We start from the raw sequence: 16,888 nt of genomic DNA on the forward strand, positions 1-16,888 counted from the left end.
CAAAGTGTTGGGATTATAGGAATGAGCCACCATGCCCAGCCCAGAATCCTTTTCGAGACAGCAAGTTTTTAAAGATACACTGGATAAAACTGACAAATAGGAATCTTGTATTTTTTTTCAGGTTTTGTATTAATCATTCAATAAAGTATTTAAATTTTATTCTGAATCCAATCATGTTACAAAATACTCCAATACAGCCAAGTTTCATTTTATTTTATGTTGTAAAATATTTAACAATAAATGAAAGTATAGGCTGACCTGCCACACCAATTTTAATTTTCATTATATGTAACTTTCTTTCATTGAATACTAGGAAATATTTGATTTGATGTCTGATGAAATTAATAAAATTGTTTCTGTTTTTATACATGATGAGTATTTAATCATTCCCAAAAGGAAAGCAGCAGAATTCTTATACATGAGAATATATTTAGGAAACATCATGCTTTTTATTATACTCTTCACAACAACTTATAAATTTTTTTTTTTTTTTTTTTTACTTTGTTTTGTTTGCATTTTTGCATTTTTTTTTTTTTTTTTTATACTTTAAGTTCTAGGGTACATGTGCATGACGTTTTATATTATGTATAACTCCCCATGCAATCCCTCCCTCCTCCCCCCCCCATGATAGGCCCCAGTGTGTGATGTTCCCCTTCCCGAGTCCAAGTGATCTCATTGTTCAGTTCCCACCTATGAGTGAGAACATGCGGTGTTTGGTTTTCTCTTCTTGTGATAGTTTGCTAAGAATGATGGTTTCCAGCTGCATCCATGTCCCTACAAAGGATGCAAACTCATCCTTTTTGATGGCTGCATAGTATTCCATGGTGTATATGTGCCACATTTTCTTAATCCAGTCTGTCACAGATGGACATTTGGGTTGATTCCAAGTCTTTGCTATTGTGAATAGTGCCGCAATAAACATACGTGTGCATGTGTCTTTGTAGTAGAGTAATTTATAATCCTTTGGGTATATACCCAGTAGTGGGATGGCTGGGTCATATGGTACATCTAGTTCTAGATCCTTGAGGAATCGCCATACTGTTTTCCATAATGGTTGAACTAGTTTACAATCCCACCAACAGTGTAAAAGTGTTCCTATTTCTCCACATCCTCTCCAACACCTGTTGTTTCCTGACTTCTTAATGATTGCCATTCTAACTGGTGTGAGATGGTATCTCATTGTGGTTTTGATTTGCATTTCTCTGATGGCGAGTGATGATGAGCATTTTTTCATGTGTCTGTTGGCTGTATGGATGTCTTCTTTTGAGAAATGTCTGTTCATATCCTTTCCCCACTTTTTGATGGGGTTGTTTGTTTTTTTCTTGTATATTTGTTTGAGTTCTTTGTAGATTCTGGATATTAGCCCTTTGTCAGATGAGTAGGTTGCAAAAATTTTTTCCCATTCTGTAGGTTGCCTGTTCACTCTGATGGTAGTTTCTTAGCGGTGCAAAAGCTCTTTAGTTTAATTAGATCCCATGTGTCAATTTTTGCTTTTGCTGCCGTTGCTTTTGGTGTTTTAGACATGAAGTCCTTGCCCATGCCTATGTCCTGAATGGTACTACCTAGATTTTCTTCTAGGGTTTTTATGGTATTAGGTCTAACATTTAAGTCTCTAATCCATCTTGAATTAATTTTCGTATAAGGGGTAAGGAAAGGATCCAGTTTCAGCTTTCTACTTATGGCTAGCCAATTTTCCCAGCACCATTTATTAAATAGGGAATCCTTTCCCCATTTCTTGTTTCTCTCAGGTTTGTCAAAGATCAGATGGCTGTAGATGTGTGGTATTATTTCTGAGGACTCTGTTCTGTTCCATTGGTCTATATCTCTGTTGTGGTACCAGTACCATGCTGTTTTGGTTACTGTAGCCTTGTAGTATAGTTTGAAGTCAGGTAGCGTGACGCCTCCAGCTTTGTCCTTTTGACTTAGGATTGTCTTGGCAATGCGGGCTCTTTTTTGGTTCCATATGAACTTTAAAGCAGTTTTTTCCCATTCTGTGAAGAAAGTCATTGGTAGCTTGATGGGGATGGCATTGAATCTATAAATCACCTTGGGCAGTATGGCCATTTTCACGATATTGATTCTTCCTATCCATGAGCATGGTATGTTCTTCCATTTGTTTGTGTCCTCTTTGATTTCACTGAGCAGTGGTTTGTAGTTCTCCTTGAAGAGGTCCTTTACATCCCTTGTAAGCTGGATTCCTAGGTATTTTATCTCTTTGAAGCAATTGTGAATGGAAGTTCATTCCTGATTTGGCTCTCTGCTTGTCTGTTACTGGTGTATAAGAATGCTTGTGATTTTTGCACATTAATTTTGTATCCTGAGACTTTGCTGAAGTTGCTTATCAGCTTAAGGAGATTTTGGGCTGAGACGATGGGTTTTCTAAATATACAATCATGTCATCTGCAAACAGGGACAATTTGACTTCTTCTTTTCCTAACTGGATACCCTTGATTTCTTTCTCTTGCCTGATTGCCCTAGCCAGAACTTCCAACACTATGTTGAATAGGAGTGGTGAGAGAGGGCATCCCTGTCTTGTGCCAGTTTTCAAAGGGAATTTTTCCAGTTTTTGCCCATTCAGTATGATATTAGCTGTGGGTTTGTCATAAATAGCTCTTATTATTTTGAGGTACGTTCCATCAATACCAAATTTATTGAGCGTTTTTAGCATAAAGGGCTGTTGAATTTTGTCAAAAGCCTTTTCTGCATCTATTGAGATAATTATGTGGTTCTTGTCTTTGGTTCTGTTTATATGCTGGATTACGTTTATTGATTTGCGAATGTTGAACCAGCCTTGCATCCCAGGGATGAAGCCCACTTGATCATGGTGGATAAGCTTTTTGATGTGCTGCTGAATCCGGTTTGCCAGTATTTTATTGAGGATTTTTGCATCGATGTTCATCAGGGATATTGGTCTAAAATTCTCTTTTTTTGTTGTGTCTCTGCCAGGCTTTGGTATCAGGATGATGTTGGCCTCATAAAAAGAGTTAGGGAGGATTCCCTCTTTTTCTATTGATTGGAATAGTTTCAGAAGGAATGGTACCAGCTCCTCCTTGTACCTCTGGTAGAATTCAGCTGTGAATCCATCTGGTCCTGGACTTTTTTTCGTGGGTAGGCTATTAATTGTTGCCTCAATTTCAGAGCCTGCTATTGGTCTATTCAGGGATTCAACTTCTTCCTGGTTCAGTCTTGGGAGAGTGTAAGTGTCCAGGAAATTATCCATTTCTTCTAGATTTTCTAGTCGATTTGCGTAGAGGCATTTATAGTATTCTCTGATGGTTGTTTGTATTTCTGTGGGGTCGGTGGTGATATCCCCTTTATCATTTTTTATTGCGTCTATTTGATTCTTCTCTCTTTTCTTCTTTATTAGTCTAGCTAGCGGTCTGTCAATTTGTGTTATCTTTTCAAAAACCAACTCCTGGATTCATTGATTTTTTGGAGGGTTTTTTGTGTCTCTATCTCCTTCAGTTCTGCTCTGATCTTAGTTATTTCTTGCCTTCTGCTAGCTTTTGAATGTGTTTGCTCTTGCCTCTCTAGTTCTTTTAATTGTGATGTTAGAGTGTCAATTTAGATCTCTCCTGCTTTCTCTTGTGGGCATTTAGTGCTATAAATTTCCCTCTACACACTGCTTTAAATGTGTCCCAGAGATTCTGGTATGTTGTATCTTTGTTCTCATTGGTTTCAAAGAACATCTTTATTTCTGCTTTCATTTCGTTATGTACCCAGTAGTCATTCAGGAGCAGGTTGTTCAGTTTCCATGTAGTTGAGCGGTTTTGATTGAGTTTCTTAGTCCTGAGTTCTAGTTTGATTGCACTGTGGTCTGAGAGACAGTTTGTTATAATTTCAGTTCTTGTACATTTGCTGAGGAGTGCTTTACTTCCAATTATGTGGTCAATTTTGGAATAAGTGCGATGTGGTGCTGAGAAGAATGTATATTCTGTTGATTTGGGGTGGAGAGTTCTATAGATGTCTATTAGGTCCGCTTGGTGCAGAGATGAGTTCAATTCCTGGATATCCTTGTTAACTTTCTGTCTCGTTGATCTGTCTAATGTTGACAGTGGAGTGTTGAAGTCTCCCATTATTATTGTATGGGAGTCTAAGTCTCTTTGTAGGTCTCTAAGGACTTGCTTTATGAATCTGGGTGCTCCTGTATTGGGTGCATAGATATTTAGGAGAGTTAGCTCTTCCTGTTGAATTGATCCCTTTACCATGATGTAATGGCCTTCTTTGTCTCTTTTGATCTTTGATGGTTTAAAGTCTGTTTTATCAGAGACTAGGATTGCAACCCCTGCTTTTTTTTCTCCATTTGCTTGGTAGATCTTCCTCCATCCCTTTATTTTGAGCCTATGTATGTCTCTGCATGTGAGATGGGTCTCCTGAATACAGCAGACTGATGGGTCTTGACTCTTGATCCAGTTTGCCAGTCTGTGTCTTTTAATTGGAGCATTTCCATTGACATTTAAGGTTAATATTGTTATGTGTGAACTTGATCCTGTCATTATGATATTAACTGGTTATTTTGCTCGTTAGTTGATGCAGTTTCTTCCTAGCCTCGATGGTCTTTACATTTTGGCATGTTTTTGCAATGGCTGGTACCGGTTGTTCCTTTCCATGTTTAGGGCTTCCTTCAGGGTCTCTTGTAAGGCAGGCCTGGTGGTGACAAAATCTCTAAGCATTTGCTTATCTGTAAAGGATTTTATTTCTCCTTCACTGATGAAGCTTAGTTTGGCTGGATATGAAATTCTGGTTGAAAATTCTTTTCTTTAAGAATGTTGAATATTGGCCCCCACTCTCTTCTGGCTTGTAGAGTTTCTGCCGAGAGGTCTGCTGTTATTCTGATGGGCTTCCCTTTGTGGGTAACCCAACCTTTCTCTCTGGCTGCCCTTAAGATTTTTTCCTTCATTTCAACTTTGGTGAATCTGGCAATTATGTGTCTTGGAGTTGCTCTTCTGGAGGAGTATCTTTGTGGCGTTCTCTGTATTTCCTGAATTTGAATGTTGGCCTGCCCTACTAGGTTGGGGAAGTTCTCCTGGATGATATCCTGAAGAGTGTTTTCCAACTTGGTTCCATTTTCCCCCTCACTTTCAGGCACCCCAATCAGACGTAGATTTGGTCTTTTTACATAATCCCATACTTCTTGCAGGCTTTGTTCATTTCTTTTTCTTCTTTTTGTTTTGGTTTCTCTTCTCGCTTCATTTCATTCATTTGATCCTCAATCGCTGATACTCTTTCCTCCAGTGATCGAGTCGGTTACCGAAGCTTGTGCATTTGTCACGTATTTCTCGTGTCATGGTTTTCATCTCTGTCATTTCGTTATGATCTTCTCTGCATTAATTAGTCTAGCTGTCAATTCTTCCACTTTTTTTCAAGATTTTTAGTTTCTTTGCGCTGGGTACGTAATTCCTCCTTTAGCTCTGAGAGGTTTGATGGACTGAAGCCTTCTTCTCTCATCTCGTCAAAGTCATTCTCTGACCAGCTTTGATCCGTTGCTGGCGATGGGCTGCGCTCCTTTGCAGGGGAGATGCGCTCTTATTTTTTGAATTTCCAGCTTTTCTGCCCTGCTTCTTCCCATCTTTGTGGTTTTATCTGTCTCTGGACTTTGATGATGGTGACGTACTGATGGGGTTTTGGTATAGGTGTCCTTCCTGTTTGATAGTTTTCCGTCTGACAGTCAGAAGGAGTGTCTGTTGGTCTGTTAGAGATTGCTTGAGGTCCACTCCAGACCCTGTTTGCCTGGGTATCAGCAGCAGAGGTTGCCGAAGATAGAATATTGCTGAGCAGCGAGTGTACCTGTCTGATTCTTTCTTTGGAAGTTTCCTCTCAGGGGTGATGCCACCCTGTGAGGTGTGGGGTATCAGACTGCCCCTAGTTGGGGATGTCTCCCAGCTAGGCTACTCAGGGGTCAGGGACCCACCTGAGCAGGCAGTCTGTCCGTTCTCAGATCTCAACCTCCGCGTTAGGAGATCCACGGCTCTTCCCAAAGCTGTCAGACAGAGTCGTTCGGTCTGCAGCGGCCGCGCTCTTTCCCCTAATGGACTGCAGCTGTGCGCTGTCCGCAGCGGTAGAGTCTACAGACAGGCAGGCTTCCTTGAGCTGCTGTGAGCTCCACCCAGTTCGAGCTTCCCAGCGCTTTGTTTACCTACTTAAGCCTCAGCAATGGCGGGCGCCCCTCCCCCAGCCTCGCTGCTGCCTTGCGGATAGATCGCCGCAGACGGCTGTGTTAGCAGTGAGGGAGGCTCCGTGGGCGTGGGACCCTCCCGCCAGGTGTGGGATATATTCTTCTGGTGTGCCTGTTTCCTTAAAGCGCAGTATTGGGGTGGGAGTTACCCGATTTTCCAGGTGTTGTGTGTCTCAGTTCCCCTGGCTAGGAAAAGGGATTTCCTTCCCCCTTGCGCTTCCAGGTGAGGCGATGCCTCGCCCTGCTTCAGCTCACGCTGGTCAGGCTGCAGCAGCAGCTGACCCGCACCGATTGTCCGGCACTCCCTAGAGAGATGACCCCAGTACCTCAGTTGAAAATGCAGAAATCACCGGTCTTCTGTGTCGCTCGCGCTGGGAGTTGGAGACTGGAGCTGTTCCTATTCGGCCATCTTGCTCCGACACAACTTATAAATTTATCTACACATTTTATTGCATTATTTTTGGATATGATGCAATGAAACGTATAGCTAACTGTATAAGTTACTTGGATATAATTAATCATATCAGACTCAAATCTTTTAACACTTCTCTTGTGTACTTTTAATTGTCTTCTCTACAATATGCATTCCATAATTTATTTTTCAGTGGTTTTTTATAATATTCTCAAAACATATATTAACATTTATTTGAATTGAAGGTATAATTAGATTTTATTTGGACAGGAAATAAACCTGATTTTACTTATTGATTTGAACAAGGACTGATTTTACTTTATAAAGATGGTATAAACTGTATAAGCTAAATGTTCAGCTCCAAGATTTTGATAAAAATACATTCAAAGTATGATAAAAGCCTTTTATCAAAAAAAGTTGTATGATAAAAATTTATTAAAATTTGTGTTTCCATTTTCCAAATCCTTTTTGAACATAGAAAATTAAACAAGTTGCCTCCAAGTGAAATAGTAACAGGTACAATTTAATAGTCATGTGTTAAGACGTGTCTTCAGCATATTCTTAGAAACTGAGAAAGGGAATAACTCAATGACTGGATGATAAATCATCTTATTAATTGCTTTCAACAAAATTGAAGGAGTACTCAACCAAGCTGTCAGCTGATCAGTCATTAAAAATCACATCGTGATTTCTGGGACATAATTCAGAAAGAGTTCAGAGTACTGAGTGACACTGCTATACTAGAACTCCTTTCATTTGCACCTACTTATTTAAATATATATATATATGAACAAGGTTTCTTAACATTAGAATCTATAAATTGAAAAAAGAGAGAAGCAGAAAAAAGTGATGCTGAGTGCAGTTGCATTCTAAAAATAACAACACTCAAAACTAGATATATGAACTAATTGAAAACTAAACAGCCACATTTATCTCATTAAGATGCAGTTGCAAAAAAATTTACTTTTTGTATTTCATAATTATGAGCATTTATAATGTATCTATTGCTTTGAGCAATTGTGTACTAAAATAATTGTGATAACTCTATACTTAGGGTCATATAACATGTTTAAAAATTAATTTCAGTTAATATACTAAAATAGTTGCAAAGAAATATAATAGAGTGATCAATAAATTGCTTTCAAACATAAAATATATTATAGCAGGGAAAAATTCTATGGAGGAAGTGGAGTGGGAATGAGAGTTCAAGAAGAGAAAGAAATGAAATAAATGATCAAAGAAGAGCTTATTTGTGTGTTTATTTAAAAGATCATGGCAGGTATTAATTTGCTAAAGCATTCAGAGTGTTCATTGGTTTTACTGAAAAGTTTTATTTTAAAATGTCAATATGTAGGATGGGGAGGAAGTTTAATCTTTTGCAGTTATTTAAATTTATGTTGACATTTGACAAAGCCATCATACAAAGACTCTCTATAACCAGGGAACTTGTATAGAGTCTTCACGCCTGAAAGCACCAAGAGCCAAATTAGGCTACGATAAACTGTAAACATGAAGGTCACATCCTTAACGGGGAAAAAAGAAATTTTAAAAAATCAAATAAAAAATAAATTCAAGAATAATTAGAATAAATAGTCCACCCAAATGAGAAGGAACCAGAAAAATAATTCTGGCAATATGACAAAACAAGCTTCTGTAACATCCCTGAAAGATCACACTAGCTTTCCAGCAATGGATCTAAACTAAAATGAAATCTTTGAAGTACCAGATTAAGAATTCAAAAGGTTGATTATTAAGCTACTCAAGGAGATATCATAAGAAGGTGAAAACCAACATAAAGAAACTAAGAAACAACTCCGGATATGAATAAAAAATTTTCTAAAGAAATAGATTTTTAAAAATCAGAGCTTCTGGAAATGAAAGACACATTTAGGGAATGACAAAATGCAGTGGAAAGTTTTAACAGACTAGAACAAGTAGAAGAAAGAATTTAAGAGCTAGAAAACAAGGCTTTTGAATTAACCCAGAAAAAAATAAAGAAAAAAGAATAAAAAGAAATGAGCAAAGTCTCCAAGAAATATGGGATTATGTAGAATGGCCAAATCTAAGAGTAACTGGTGTTCTGAGGCAGAAGAGTAAGTAAAAAGTTTGGAAAAATTATATGAGGGAATAAATGAGGAAAACTTTCCTGGGCTTGCTAGAGATTTAGATATCCAAATACAAGAAGCTCAAAGAACTCCTTGGAGATTCATCACAAAAAGGACTTCACCAACACCCATAGTCATCAGGCTATCCAAAGTCAATGTGAAGGAAATAATTCTGAGAGAAGTGAGACAAAAGCATCACGTAACCTATTAAAAAATAAAACAAAACAAAAAAACCTATCAGACTAAGAGCAAACTTTTCAGCAGAAACCTTACAAACCAGAAGGGATTGGGGTCCTATTTTTAGCCTCCTTAAAGAGAGTAACTGTCAGTCTAGAATTTTTTATCCAGAAAAACTAAGTTTTATAAACAAAGAAGAAATAAAGTCATTTTCAGACAAACAAATGCTGAGGGAATGTGTCACTACCAGGTCAGCCTTACGAGAAGTGCTAAAAGGAGTTCTAAATCCTGAAACAAAAGGTCAATATATACTAGAATAGAACCTTTTGAAAAGGCCTATAAAATAACACAATGAAGAAAACAAAGTATCTAGGAAGCAATTAACATGATGACTAGAACAGTCCCTCACATCTCACTGTGAACATTGAACATAAATGGCCTAAATACTCCACTTAATAGATTGGCAGAATGAATTTTTTAAAAATCCACAAACCACAAAATATCTGCTGTCTTCAAGAGACTGACCTAAAACATAAGGATTCATATAAACCCAAGGAAAAAGGGTGGAAAAAGATATTCCATGCAAGTGGAAACCAAAAGTGAGCTGGAGTAGCTATTCTTATATCAGATAAAACAGACTTTAAAGCAACAACAGTAAAAAAAGACAAAGAAGGTCGTTAAATAATGATAAAAGGATTAATCCAACAAGAAGATATTACAATCCTAAATTTGTATGCATCTAACACTGGAGCTCCCAGATTCATAAAATATTTGGTGCTAGATCCAAGAAATGAGATAGACAGCAACACAATAAGAGTGGGGGACTCCAACACTCCATTGACAGCACTAGACAGATCATTGAGACAGAAAATCAACAAAGAAACAATGGACTTAAACTACACTCTAGAGCAAATGGACCTAACAAATATTTACAAAAAATTCTACCCAAGAATTGCAGAATACACGTTTTTTCTCATCAGCACATAGGACATCCTCCAATACAGACCATACAATAGGCCACAAAACAAGTCTCAATAAATTTTAAACAAAGTCGTATCAGGTATCTTCTCAGATCACAGTGGAATGAAACTAAAAATCAACTCCAAAAGGAACTCTCAAAACTATACAAATACGTGGAAATTAAAAATCTGCTCCTGCATGATTTTTGGGTTAACAATGAAATCAAGATGGAAATTTTTAAAACCCTTTGAAATAAATGATAATAGTGACACAAGTTATCAAAACTTCTGGGATACAGTAAAAGCAGTGCTAAGAGGAAAGTTTATAGCACTAAATGCCTACAGCGAAAAGTCTGAAAGATCACAAATTGACAACCTCATTTCATACTTCAAGGAACTAGAGAAACAAAAACAAACTAAACCCAAAGCTAGTACAATAAAAGAAATAAGATCAGAGCGGAACAAAATGAAATTAAACAAACAACAACAAAAAAAGATCAATGAAACAAAAAGCTTGTTCTTTGAAAAGGTAAAATTCATAGACCATAAACTAGATTAACCAGGAAAAGAAAAGAGAATATTCAAATAAACTCAATTTGAAATGGAACTAGAGACATTTCAACTGACACCACAGAATTATGAAAGATCATTCAAGACTACTATGAGCACCTCAGTGCACTTAAACTAGAAAATCCAGAGGAAATGAATAAATTCTTGGAAACATAGAAGCCTCCTAGATTAAATCAGGAAGAAATAGAAACCCTGAGCAGACCAATAACACACAGTGAGATTGAATCAGTAATAAAAAAAGCTGTCGACTTCAAAAAAAGCCAGAGCCAGATGGATTCACAGCTGAATTCTACCAGACGTTCAAAGAAGAATTGGTGCCAATCCTACTGAAACTATTCCAAAAGATTGAGAAAGAGGGAATCCTCTCCGACTCATTTTATGAAGTCAGTATCACTCTGATACCCAAAACCAGGAATACTGGTCTATAGAAAACTACAGACCAATATCCCTGATGAACATTGATGCAAAAATTCTCAACAAAATACTGACTGAATTCAATAGCACATCAAAAACATAATATGCAATAATCAAGTGGGTTTCATCCCAGGGACACAGGCATGCTTTAATATATGCAAGTCAATAAATATGATATATCATATAAATGGAATCAAAAAAACAAAAATCACATGATCATTTCAATAGATGCAGAAAAAGCATTCAATAAAATCCAGCATCACTTTATGATAAAAACCTTCAACAAACTAGGCATCTAAGGAATATACCTGAAAATAATGAGAGCCATCTATGACAAAACCACAATTTTCATTACACCAAATGGGGAAAAGTTGAAAGCATTTCCTCCCAGGCCTAGAACAAGAAAAGGATACCCACTTTCACCACTTCTATTCAACATAGTACTGGAAGCCCTAGCCAGACCAATCAAGCAAGAGAAAGAAATAAAGTGTATCCACATTTGAAAAGAGAAAGTCAAAATATTGCTGTCTGCTGATGATATGATCGTATACCTAGAGTCTAGATAAAAGAATTCAGCAAAGTATCAAGTTACAAAATCAACATACACAAATCAGTAGCACTGCTATATACAACAATGACCAAGCTGAGAATCAAATCAATAACTCGATCCCTTGTACAACAGCTGCAAAAAATAAAATACCAGGAATATACTTAACCAGGGAGGAGGTGAAATATCTCTACAAGGAGAACTACAAAGCACTGCTGAAAGAAATCATAGGTGACACAAACAAATGGAAACACACCCCATGGATGTGTTTAATGGATCGGAAGAATCAATATTATGAAAATGACTGTACTGGCCAAAGCAATCTGCAGAGTGAATGCAATTCTTATCCAAATACCAACATCATTTTTCACAGAATTAGGAAAAATAATCCTGAAATTCATATGGAACCAAAAGAGAGCATAAATAGCCAAAACAATCCTGAGTAGAAAGAATAAATCTGAAGGCATCACATTACCAGACTTCAAATTATACTACGAGGCTATAGGTACCAAAAGAGCATGGTACTGGTTAAAAAAAAAAAGTAGGCACATTGACCAATGGAACAGAATACAGAACTTAGAAATAAAGCCAAATACTTACAACCTAGTGATCTTTGACAAAGCATACAAAAACATAAATTTGGGAAAGGACACCATATTTAATAAATGGTGCTGGGAAAATTGGCTAGCATCTCTCACCTTGTACAAAAATCAACTCAAGATGGACAAAAGACTTAAATATAAGAGATGGGAAACCATAAAAATTCCAGGAGATAACCTAGGAAAAACTCTTCTGGACACTGGCCTAGGCAAATAATTCATGACTAAGACCCCAAAAGCAAATGCAAAATAAATAAATAAATAGAACCTAATTTAACTGAAATGCTTCTGTACAGCAAAAAGAATAATTAGATTAATCAGACAACCCACAGAATGGGAGAAAAATATTTGCAAACTGTGCAACTAACAAAGGACTAACATCCCAAATCTACAAGGAACTCAAAGAAATCACCAAGAAAACAAATCCTATCAAAATGTTGGTAAATGACATGAACAGACATGTCTCAAAAGAAGGTATACAAATGGCCAAAAATATATGAAAAAAAATGCTCAACATCACTGGTCATCAGGGAAATACAAATGAAAACTGCAATGAGATACCACCCTACTCCTGCAAAAAGTTTTGTTGAATTTAATTACCAAAAAGAAAAAAAAACAGTAGATGCTGGCAACGACGTGGTGAAAAGGAAACACTGAAACACTGATAGTGTATGCTTCTATGAAAAACAGTATGAAGATTTCTTGAGGAACTAACAGTAGATCTATCGTTTGGTCTAGCAATCCCACTACTGGGTATCTACCCAAAGGAAAAGAAGTCATTTTATTAAAAAGACTACTGTACATGTATGTTTATCACAGCACAGTTCACAATTTTAAAGATATAAAACCAACCTAAGTGTTCGTTGATTAGTGAGTGGATCAAAAAAAATGTGGTATATATACAACATGGAATATTACACAGCCATAAAAAAGAATGAAATAATATCTTTTGCAGCAACGTAGGTGGAGCTGGAGGCCATTATTCTAAGGGAAGTAACTCTGGAATGAAAAGCAAATACCATACATTCTCACTGAGAAGTGGGAGCTAAGCTATGGGTACCCAAAGGCCTATAGAGTGATATAATGGACTATGGAGACTCAGAAGCAGGGAGGGAGAGGGAAGCGAGTGTGGAATAAAAAATTACATATTAGGTGCAATGTACACTACTTGGGTGATGGGTACCCTAAAATCTCAGACTTCACCATTATGCAATGCATCCATGTAACCAAAAACCACTTGTACCGCAAAAGCTATTGAAATAAAAAAAGTTAAAATTTTTACACTGAAAATTTTTGTGAGAACTTTATAAATATATAAATGCAAACATCACTGACCTAGACTCCCTAAGTTATCTATTTGTTTTTGGCTTTCATCCCCTAAACGTTTCTTCTTCAGGCTACTGTTACAGTCATATACCTGGCACTTTCGTTACAATCAGATGATAAAATTTCCCAGTTACGATGCAACTCACTGGGATAGCTAGTAACTCAGAAATCTGGAATCTTGTAGCCTTGTACTTTTTGGAAATTTATCATATACTATGGTGGGAAAAATGAATGAAAATGACTAACTTCTTTGTGTTAGTCATTATCCTAGTGCTTTGTGTCCTCAGAACAGCCACTTTAGGCAGGTATCATTGTCCCCATTTCACCAATGAGAAAACTGAGTCCCAGATGGCTTGTTAACTTGCACAAGGTAGCAGAGATAATACGGGTAAGAGCAGAGGGCTGAGGATAGAAGGCATTTCTGCCTAATTCCATAGCCATGGTCTTACCAATACTCCATTCTACTTCTCAATATCTTGAACTTTTAAGGCAAAAAGATTTTTTTTTTTTTTTTTTTTTTTTGAGACAGAGTCTCGCTCTGTCACACGGGCTGGAGTGCAGTGGTATGATCTCAGCTCACTGTAACCTCCGCCTCCTGGGTTCAAGCAATTCTTGTGCCTCTGCCTCCCGAGTAGCTGGGATTACAAGTGCCCGCCATCATGTCCGGCTAATTTTTGTATTTTAGGTAGACACGGGGTTTCACCACGTCGGCCAGGCTTAAGGTGAAAAAGATTCTTATTGGACACAATTCACAGAATGAAGATGGTAATTGAAGGCTCTCTATGCTGATTTCACACTTACCAGTGACACAGTAAAAGATGATGGGGCGGCTGGGCACAAGGGCTCACGCCTGTAACCCCAGCACTTCAGGAGGCCGAGGCGGGCGCATCACAAGGTCAGGAGATTGAGACCATCCTGGCTAACATGGTGAAATCCTGTCTCTACTAAAAATGCAAAAAATTAGCCAGGCGTGGTGGCGGGCGCCTGTAGTCCCAGCTACTTGGGAGGCTGAGACAGGAGAATGGTGTAAACCCGGGAGGCAGAGCTTGCAGTGAGCTGAGATTGCGCCACTGCACTCTAGCCTGGGTGACAGAGCGAGACTCCATCTCAAAAAAAAAAAAAAAGAAAGATGATGGGGCTCCCCTAATCCCGCTCTCACTCACCTATTGATGAGCTTAGAGCTCAGAAAGGCAGCTGATGTTTAGAAACTCCCACTACCCTCAGCTCAGGTTGAACTGGAGAAGTTGAAGCCAATATTGCAGTATCTGGAGGAGTGGAGGTAAGAATAGGGGGACAGTAGCCTTCTTCCAGCTTCCAAGGCTAGTCTTGGTGATGCTGTGATAACAAGTATTTGTTCATCCATTCATCTATTCACTCAATTGTCATTGCCTGCCTACTCTATATAAGGGAATGGATTCAAGTCACATGAATGTTTAGGTAGCACAACCTTATTAACCTGTATATTAGGTCTGCTGTAAACCACAATACACAGCAACTTTATGAAAAATTAGTAGCCATTTTCTTGGTTTCCCTATAGGAGGTCTGGATACTGTTTGAGGGGAGGGGGTACCACAGATACTTGGAGGAGAGCTGTGCACACAGTAGCCCCTACCCAAGAGCATTTTTATGAGGCTTCTCTAATTACTGTCTATGTGTTTGGATTCTGAGTCATAAAAGACAAGCCAACAAATTAAAACATGTATATCAATCCAACTCAAATAATGATCTACCGAATGAAGGCAGCAGGCACTGCTCCTGTTTTAGGCGTGAATGCAGTCCTCATAGTGGTAGCATAGGAATCCCAGTTGGGGCCACCTGCTAAAAGTACAATAAAGCAGTTTTAAAAATGGCAAACCTGAATGTTTTGATGAAATGTTGTTTTAACAATTAAGATAACTTTGCAAGAGAAAAGAAAACATTTTGGACAATTTATCTTTATTCCTTTATCTAAGGAATAAAGGCCAAAATACAGCCTCTAATAGGAATGAGGGAAAGCTTGACTTACTTGTGTTTCACCCCAAAATAAAAGATAGTTCTACTGTTTCTCCTGAGCATTCATGCAGGCTATTTTAAAGAATTAACGACAGACATAAAAATATAAAGAGGAAAGCAGTTCATCTGAAATTCTATCATCTTAAGAGACCCACTATTATGTTTTGGTCACCAACTTTACATGCATCATCTTAGATGTACCTATACTTGCATCATACTAGATATACACATGGAATGATTTTACACACAGGGGATCATATCACATACATCAAGTTTTATAATGGACACCTCCTTACTTCTTTCTTTCCCTGACATTGCCACTCCCCTTCCTATCCCTCCTCCCAGGCAGCATATGTTAACAATTGTGCCTGTTTTTTTGCATACATATGGAGGTATCACATGCTGATTTATACATAGACATATTGGGTTTCAGTTATCAACCTTTTGTTTCACAAAAGTGGGTTCATATGACACAAAGTATTTTTTTCTTGTATCTGTCACTAACAGTGTCTGATAGAAAACCCCTCCAAGTTATCTGGCGTGGTTCTAATTCATGTCTTGTAATGGTTGTGCAAAATCCTGTGGTGTATATGCTATTTAAAGCTATGAGAGTGGGGAGATCAATGAGGGAAGGAGTAGACTTGGAGCCGAAGTTCCGAGGCTGAGACCTGGAACACTCCAATGTCAAGAATTTGGAGAGAGAAGGAGGAACCAGTGAAGGGTCTGAAAAGCACTGTTAGCAAGGTGATGAAGAAACCAGGAGCCAGTGGCATCCTGAAACTCAAAGAAAGTGTCCCAGAGAAGGGAGTCATATACTGCTGATGGTTCCAGGAGGATGCCAGCTGAGAACTTACCACTGGCAGTGCTATTGTTTGAATGTGTTCCCCAAATTTTGTATATTGGGAACTTAATCCCTAAATGTATATGTTGATAGCATTTGGAGGTGGGGCCTTTGAGAAGTAATTAAGATTGGATAAGGTAATCAGAGAGGGGTCCCCAGGATGGGATTGGTGGCTTTATACAAAGAGGATGAGAGACCTGGGCTAGCACATTCTTGCCCGGTCATCATGCAATGCCCTCCACCATGTTACGATGCAGCTAATAGGCCCTCACCCGATGCCAGTGCCATGCTCTTGGACTTTCCATCCTCTAGAACCATTAGCTAAATAGTATTCTTTTCCTTATAAATTACCCAGTATGTAGTATTCTGTGATAGCAACAGAAAGTGAACTAAGGTAGATATGAGCAACAACACTGTTTATTTCCCCCAACCTCCATTGTCAACAAAGTATCACCAAATTTCTCAGGAATATACATTTAAATTTAAAATTCAGTCATTCTCTCACTCTTCATATCTGGGTAGCTACCTGCTGCTTTTTAGATGTCATGAGAACCCGATTGAACGTCTCTATTTTTTGAATACACGGTGTTCTCTCGGATCTATCACTTCATCCCTAGAATACTGTAGCCAGTATTCTGCATACTCATTGCCTGTATTTGTTCCCCTCCATGTGTCCTATTACAATTGTTACTAAGTATTTTTCTTCAATTTCCCTATTTTAAAAAGCTAGATGCTACTGCTTAGCATAGGGAGCTCTGGCCAAATATTTAT

General features: G+C 38.0%; 1 protein-coding gene across 8 annotated transcripts in view; it reads right to left on the minus strand.

Annotated features, from left to right (window-relative positions):
- Positions 1–16,888, minus strand: part of TEX26 (testis expressed 26) — a 52,117-nt gene that overhangs the window by 24,961 nt on the left and 10,268 nt on the right. For 4 of the 8 annotated variants that reach the window (XM_033235959.1, XM_033235968.1, XM_033235941.1 and 1 more), the window contains exon 2: positions 15,015–15,102. The exons of 2 other annotated variants lie outside the window; for them this stretch is intronic. In XM_033235959.1, coding sequence (XP_033091850.1) covers positions 15,015–15,067 — 53 coding nt within the window. In that variant the 5' untranslated portion in view covers positions 15,068–15,102. Of the gene's footprint in view, positions 1–14,447; positions 14,550–15,014; positions 15,103–16,888 lie in introns of those variants that run through there. 2 more of the 8 variants (XM_033235986.1, XM_033235949.1) reach the window with 2 other exon arrangements.

Source organism: Trachypithecus francoisi, unplaced genomic scaffold (genome assembly GCF_009764315.1).
Source record: "Trachypithecus francoisi isolate TF-2019V2 unplaced genomic scaffold, Tfra_2.0 Contig01461, whole genome shotgun sequence".
NCBI lineage: Eukaryota > Metazoa > Chordata > Mammalia > Primates > Cercopithecidae > Trachypithecus > Trachypithecus francoisi.